This window comes from Populus euphratica, unplaced genomic scaffold, assembly GCF_000495115.2.
Source record: "Populus euphratica unplaced genomic scaffold, PopEup_1.0 scaffold240.1, whole genome shotgun sequence".
NCBI classification, from domain to species: Eukaryota; Viridiplantae; Streptophyta; class Magnoliopsida; order Malpighiales; family Salicaceae; genus Populus; species Populus euphratica.
The window spans coordinates 92873-100356 of NW_011500121.1; the positions used below are offsets into that span (position 1 = coordinate 92873).

General features: G+C 30.8%; 1 protein-coding gene across 1 annotated transcript; it reads left to right on the forward strand.

Moving 5' to 3' along the window:
* Positions 1-2238: 2238 nt before the first annotated feature.
* Positions 2239-7171, forward strand: CKL12 (casein kinase I-like 12). The gene is made up of 14 exons (XM_011005039.1): positions 2239-2563; positions 2639-2679; positions 3109-3178; positions 3311-3459; positions 3553-3648; positions 3772-3842; positions 4222-4283; positions 4392-4455; positions 4541-4625; positions 4710-4836; positions 4976-5058; positions 5135-5198; positions 5520-5659; positions 6251-7171. The coding sequence occupies exons 1-14, from the start codon at positions 2488-2490 to the stop codon at positions 6548-6550; spliced, it is 1428 nt and encodes a 475-aa protein (XP_011003341.1). The 5' UTR covers positions 2239-2487; the 3' UTR covers positions 6551-7171.
* The last annotated feature ends 313 nt before the right edge of the window (positions 7172-7484 follow it).

Genomic DNA, 7484 nt, shown 5'->3' on the forward strand with positions numbered 1-7484 from the left:
TTTTAAAATTATTTTTGAGATCAAATATTAAAATAATTTAAAAACATTAAAAATATATTAATTTAAAGAAAAAAATTTTAAATTTTTTCAAAAATATTTTTAAAATACAGCACTGAACACGCCATTCAAAACTGTTTGAATTTTCAGTATATTTTATAAATTCTTTTCATTTGGAACTTGTATTTAAATTTTAAAAAATAATCTTTTTATATTTTTAATTTTTTTAATATGCTAATATTAAAATAAATTTCAAAAAATAAAAAAATATTTTAATATATTTGTTTTCACTTGTAATAAAAAAACATTTTAAATTATTGTTTCGTTTTAAAAAACACAGATCACGTATCATTTGTCACGTAACAGAAAATACTGGCCGCCAGTGCTCTCAAACCTGCGACACTCGCCACGTGTTAATCAGATGTTATCAAATAATTAAAATAATTGCTTCGGTGTTCATATCAACAGTGATGCAGACACAGATCTTGTTTTTATCTGTGGCGGACCCTCACAGTATTCATTCGTATGCTTTATTTCCTATACAAAGAAGATAGTAAAAGAGATGTTTTACTGTGGAGATGGGACTGTATAACTGCGAGATGTTGCGGACATTATTCACATGAACATTTTATTATGTGATCAAATAAATTTTTATATATATAAAAATAGAACTTAAAAAAATTATAACTAAATTAGAAAACAAAATATATGAAAAATTAAAATTAAAAAATAAAATTAAAAAAATATTTATCAAAGAGTCAAAGATAAAAATTAAAAATTAAAAAAATAAAAACTGAATTTACAAAGAAAACCAAGCTATTTTTTTATAATAAAAAAATAAAAATAAAAAAAACTCATCCACAATAAATCAATCACCCAAAAATAACACACATTATATAAAGAGAATTAGTGTCTTTGAGATATTGGTGTTGGCTAAATGCATCATCTATTTTTTATTTTTTAATTATTTATAAAAAGATTTAATTGATCAATAATAAAATCAACAAATTTTTATAAAAAGATTAAATAACCATTCAAGGCTATTGTTTTTCTTCTAAAATCATTTTAGTTGTTTTACTTTGAGTGTTTTTTTCCCTATATCTAGTCAAATACCAAAGTGTTTTTTTTATCTAACATTATAATTAAAAAAAAACCTTCATGAAAATATCAAATTGCTTCTTTAAAGTTATATTTAAAATTTTTATTTTTAATGATATTTTAATTATTTTACTGTATTTTTTTCAAAAAAATTATTTATCTTGAATTAATTTAGTAATGATTAATATATCTTGTGAAAAGGTTTTAATGCCCTTTTAAGTTTCTTCATATAAAGGAAAAACTCATAATAATTACACTATTAATAAACAATATTTTTATGTTTGTAGTTATAATAATTATACTGTTTTAATAAACAATAAAGGAAAAACTCATGCTTAGTTTTTATTAATGCTTTTTATTTAATTTAAAAATAAAAAGACCATTGTCCATGAAGTCTCATAATATAAATGTGTTTGTGCTGATAAAATAATAAAATATATTTTTTATTTTTATTTTGACATTGATTTTTATTAAAACTGAAGTAAAATATTCATAACCTTTATTCTTTTTTTCTTTCTTTAATATGATATTATCTACTTATTCTAAAAACCATATTAGATAATAATTATATTATTTATTTAGGCTTTTATTTGTGTGTGTTTTTTTCTTTCTATTGAAGAATTTAATTCGATTTGCTAAAATTTAAGAAAATATGACAATTATTTTCGATCCTAAAATTTTCTTTAACAATATGAAATGTTGCTATTATTATTATTGTTATTTAATTTTAATATTAAATATAAATTATTAAATTTTAAAAGAATATTTCATTTAATTTTGAAGTCGGAAGATTTCAAGTAGAAACTTCTTTACAAAATAAGTTCTTATATTATATTCATCTTTTCAATATTTATTATCACAAGTATTTTTTAAAATATAAGGTTGTGAAAGCATAGAAATTAATTTTGGATAATTATAAAAATATATTATAAAAGGAGATAGTATATATATCTACTCTTTTTTTCAACAAAAAAACACAAAATAATTGATGAAGAACATGAGATAGACGAAAAGAAAAAACTAATTGATTAGTTTTTGAAACAAAATGGACTATTCAATCCGTTTTGAAAGAATAGAGGGACTAATTTATAATCTACTCGAAGTTGTCTTTTTTTTTTTTTTGTTTTTTTTTACCCGAACACTTTGGTTTTGGATGATCAAAATTCAATTCAATTTCATTCAAAGCAGCACAGAAAGAAGGGAAAGGAAAGATGATAGAGTGACAGACGCTATCTATCTAACCCTTTATTTTGTTTTTTTCTAAATACTATTCGATTAGGAAGTTTGTTTGTTTGCTTTTGTAGATCTCCAATTCCGCCATTCTTGTATCGATTTACTGTTGGGTGTCAACTTTTGCCTCATATTTGTCGGTTAGGGTTTCGGCTTCTTTAGATGGAGCCGCGTGTTGGTAATAAGTTCAGGCTCGGCCGAAAGATCGGCAGCGGCTCCTTTGGAGAGATCTATCTAGGTTTTTTTTTTTTTTTAAATTTGATTTAAATAATAATTTTTTATTTTTTCTCATTGGCTTTTTGGATTGAATTAGGTACGAATATCCAGACTAATGAAGAAGTCGCCATTAAGCTCGTAAGTTTCCTTTTAACTAATGTGATTTTCCCTTTTGATTATTTTGTTCAATTCCTCTTCGTTTTTCCTTTTTTTATTTTATGTTGGATTCAGTTCAGTTAACTATTTAATTTGATTTTTCTATATAGTTGGTCTAATTAATGTTGTCACTAATTTCTTTTAGCCGTAGGGGAGGATTTGCTATATTTGGACTCCACCTATTTTTTTTATTTATGTTTGGTTTCGATTTTCAATCAAGAATTTAGTAGTGTTGTGAACTAAATTTTCTATTTCTTCTTACTGCACAACTTTAATAATGTTGGATTGCTTTTCAATCAATTAATTGTTTTGATGTGTTTTTAATTTAATGATTTTTCTTATTTAATTTTCTTTGGGGTTTGAGCCGAAATGATTATATTCTTAGCTCTCTGTGATCCTTGAATTGTTCAGGAAAATGTCAAAACAAAGCATCCTCAGTTGCTATATGAATCCAAGTTATACAGAATCCTGCAGGGAGGAAGTAATGATATTTCCTGACATCTTTTTCATGATTTTTTTTCTGTTTATTTATTTTTTTAAAATTTAATTTTGTATGAGCGTGTTGTTGTTTAATTCTTCTATTTTTTTTTCTGATCATTTTCTATCTTGGCAGCTGGTATTCCAAATGTGAGGTGGTTCGGGGTTGAGGGAGACTATAATGTTCTGGTGATGGATTTGCTTGGACCTAGTCTTGAAGATCTCTTTAACTTCTGCAGTCGGAAACTCTCTTTGAAGTCAGTTCTTATGCTTGCTGATCAGATGGTGAGTTCCATCAAATGTTCCATTTTCAGTGCTAGTACTTATCTTTCAGAAATATTATCTATTTATGTTGTTGTGTCCTTCTCTTCTCTCAAGATCAACCGTGTGGAGTTTGTTCACTCAAAATCATTTCTTCATAGAGATATCAAGCCAGACAACTTTCTTATGGGTTTGGGAAGGCGTGCAAATCAGGTCTTGATATGAAGTATATGTTTTCTTTTATATATATATATATAGATAGATATATTTCATCTCTCTCTCTTTTTTTTCTTTCAGGAAATCCATATAAAAATTGTGTTGTTCACTTGTACATAGGTATACATCATTGACTTTGGTTTGGCAAAGAAATACAGAGATAGTTCAACCCATCAACACATTCCTTACAGGTGAAAAGATTGTGTTTTGTGTACATGTGCACATTGCACACACAGAATTGTGGGTGCTTGTGTTACGTTAAATATATTTTGATACTCTTTTGCTCTGTTTGGGAATATATTAAATAAAACTGCATATGGAAATTCATGTCATCTGCCAATATCTTCAATAGTTGTAATATATATGCTGCTTTTTTTTTTGGGTACTTAATTGCATCGATAATTGGGTTCTGAAATACAGAATATTGGTGTCTTGTCTATGTTTTACTGTTGATGTGATTGTAGAAGTATTTCATTCAGCTATCTCATTTATACTCTTTTGTTTTTCACCTTTGGTATTTCTATTGATAATATGTGGTAATTAGTCACTACTGGAATTGACACACTACAGGGAAAATAAAAATTTGACCGGAACTGCTAGATATGCAAGCATGAACACTCACCTGGGAATTGGTATGTGCTTTGTCGTTTTTTTTTGTGTGGTAATCTATTGGCCTTCCGTTTAGTGCCCTTTGTTTCATAACATTGATTGCTCCATTTTTGACTTGTTGGGCTGTACAGAGCAAAGCCGGAGGGATGATCTAGAATCTCTTGGTTATGTCCTTATGTACTTCCTGAGAGGAAGGTGATTCTCTCTGCCTGCCTGCCTAACCTACCTTGCTGTGTATCCTCCTCTGCAAATTTGATCACTGATATGTTTGTCCATGTAGCCTTCCTTGGCAGGGACTAAAAGCTGGAACTAAGAAACAAAAGTATGAGAAAATTAGTGAAAAAAAGGTTTCTACTTCAATTGAGGTAAAGTGGTTCTAATTACCAAGGTTGCCTGCAAATTCTGTTGCCAAGTCTAATAATCTAACGTGAGATTTGATGCTTCCTCAGGCACTGTCTCGGGGTTATCCAACTGAATTTGCCTCTTACTTTCATTACTGCCGTTCACTTCGATTTGATGATAAGCCAGATTATGCTTATTTGAAGAGAATATTTCGCGACCTCTTTATTCGTGAGGGTAAGGATGTTTTAGTAGTTAAATGCCTTCAAGTCCACAGTGTCTGTACTAGTCTCTGTATTTCACTTCTATTGGCTTTGATAGAATAATAGAAGTGGCATTTGAACTCCTAATTGTATATATTGATATTATAACTCAGGCTTCCAGTTTGATTATGTCTTTGACTGGACAATATTGAAGTATCAGCAATCACAGCTGGCTAATCCTCCAACTCGCGGCCTTGTAAGTGTTCGTGGAACATTTTACTTCTTTTAGTTATTGGTGTGGAATACATGTGAATTTTTCTTGTTTCTGTTAGGGCCTTGGTGTTGGAACCAGTTCTGGAATGCCTCCTCCAATTGTCAGTGCGGATAGACAAACAGGTAGTTTATGTTGTGTTTTTAAATTGGTTCCAAGTATTCCTTCACATAATGGTTTCTTCATTTCATAAGCTGTCTTTTCTATAGTGGATGGTCTCTTGTTGTAAGATTTTTTATTACTTTTATTTAGTCATTCTCCAATTTAATTTCAGTCTTTTAATTTGCCAGTACTCTGTGTGTGTGTGTGTGTGTGTTGTGGATCTAGAATCTAGCTAGATACTGCCTACATGTTCCCACATGGGCGAATACCAAATAGCAGTTAATTGATGAAGAATAAATTCTAAAGAGAAGGTGAATGATTATCCCTTAACATATGCAATGCAGGTGGAGAAGAAGCACGAGCAGCTGGCCAAACAATGGAATCCGCTCGCCGGAGGCTATCAGGACAGATCATAAATGCTGGAAGTTCTTCAAAGCAGAAAAGTCTAGTTGCTAACGAATCTCCAATTACAAAGGATGCCATGGTAAGTTGCTTGGATTTATTTTTTCTTTTTCTGCCCCAAATTGTGCAAAGCTTCCTGATTATAACGCATGATCAAGCTTTAAGTATGGCCTTATGCATGTTGAATATTAAGTGTTCTATTTTTCTTATACATGTTTGCAACCTGTTCTGTTAACTTGCATTTGGTAAATCCCATCAATCCTGCCCCTTAAAATCTTGGCCAGTTTCTGGGCTCACTGACAGTCAAACTCCTGTTAGCATAGTATCATCAGGCTATGACCTCCAAGTTGCGTTGTGTATTCATAATTGCTGGCTAACCTGAGTGTTTGTGGCTATGCATTATCTTCTGTTCATGCAGTTGGTTAAAAAATTTTACCCTGCATATCTATTGTTCTGTTAACTTGCATGTGTGAAATTCTCCGATAAAAAGCATGTTGTTTAATATCTTTCCTGGATTGATATTGATTTTCTTTGTTCTTGCTTTCTCTGCTATTGATGTTGGCTAATCTTTTATATCATGAAGATTTCACATACATACTGATAGTCTGCAATTAGTTTTCTTCCCCCGCATTTGTGTTTCAGTTCTAAACTGCATTGTAATTGGCTGCTGCAGTTACCCAACTCCACTTTTTTGGGCCGATCAAGTGGATCCTCAAGGCGAGCTGCGGCTGTTTCCTGCAGCCGAGATGTATTTGTTGGAAGTGAGTCTGATCCCCAACGGTCTTGCACAGCTGAGGCTAGTCCTGGAGCCATACATAAAATTTCTAGCGGGCAAAGAAGTCCTCCTATTGGATCTTCAGACCCAAGGCGCACTTCATCAAGTAGAAACAACTCTCACATGAAGACATATGAGACCACCCTTAAAGGATTTGAGAGTCTGAATTTTGACAGTGATGAGAAGGTTCATCATTAGGAGCTCTGCACTGTGCATTGTTATAAATCATGAATGTACTGGTGTGCTGTTACACTCGAAGCAGGGTTGTTTTTTCTCATTGAGCTGAGAAGAGTTTGAAAGTAGTGGCTTCGAGCCTGGATGAACTCTAGATTTCAATGTATGCGCTAAAAGTGTCAGCTGATTAAATGGAAACAGACAGGCCTGAGAAGCTGAATTCAATTGCAGCAAAAAGGTTGGTCCACAACTACTCTGGGTGTATTCAAATCAGATGTACTTCTTCAAATCTCTCTACTTCCTTGACCCATATTCCTCCTCTCTCGTTCATCTATACATTGGATTTTTTTCTTAATGTTTCTTTGACCCAGATTTAAAACTTGATGGCAGTGAAAAATGGCCACTGTATTCTTGTTCAGCTCTCAAGATTTTAGAACCCCTCAAGGCTCAGGCTTGGGGTTCAGATATTTTCCCAGGGTGCTATGTTGAGCGGTAGCTTGGTTTTGCCCTGCCTGTTTATTTTTTTATTTTTGAGTTTGTGAATATCAACTAGTAATATCGGACATGTTTCCCTCTTTCAAGGGAACTACAATGTTGAATATTTTAGTAAGAAATGTTATTATGGTCGCTGTGTTTTCTAATAAATGATTTCCGTTTTATATTATATAGTTGGTTATTTTAAAGTGTTTTTTATCTTAAAATATATTGAAATAATATTTTTTATTTTTTAAATATTATTTTTGAAATCAGTACTTTAAAATAATTTAAAAAATATATATATAAAATATTTTTTTTGAAAAAATAAATTTGAATATTTTAAAAATATGGGTCGGTACTATTTGGTCCATGCCTATTTTTCAAAAGTCAAAAGCTTTACTTTCATTAAAAAAAAAAGAAAAAAGAAAAGAAAAAAAGGGAGCGTCGCGTACGTGTTTATTGACCGAGTCAGCCATCCTCT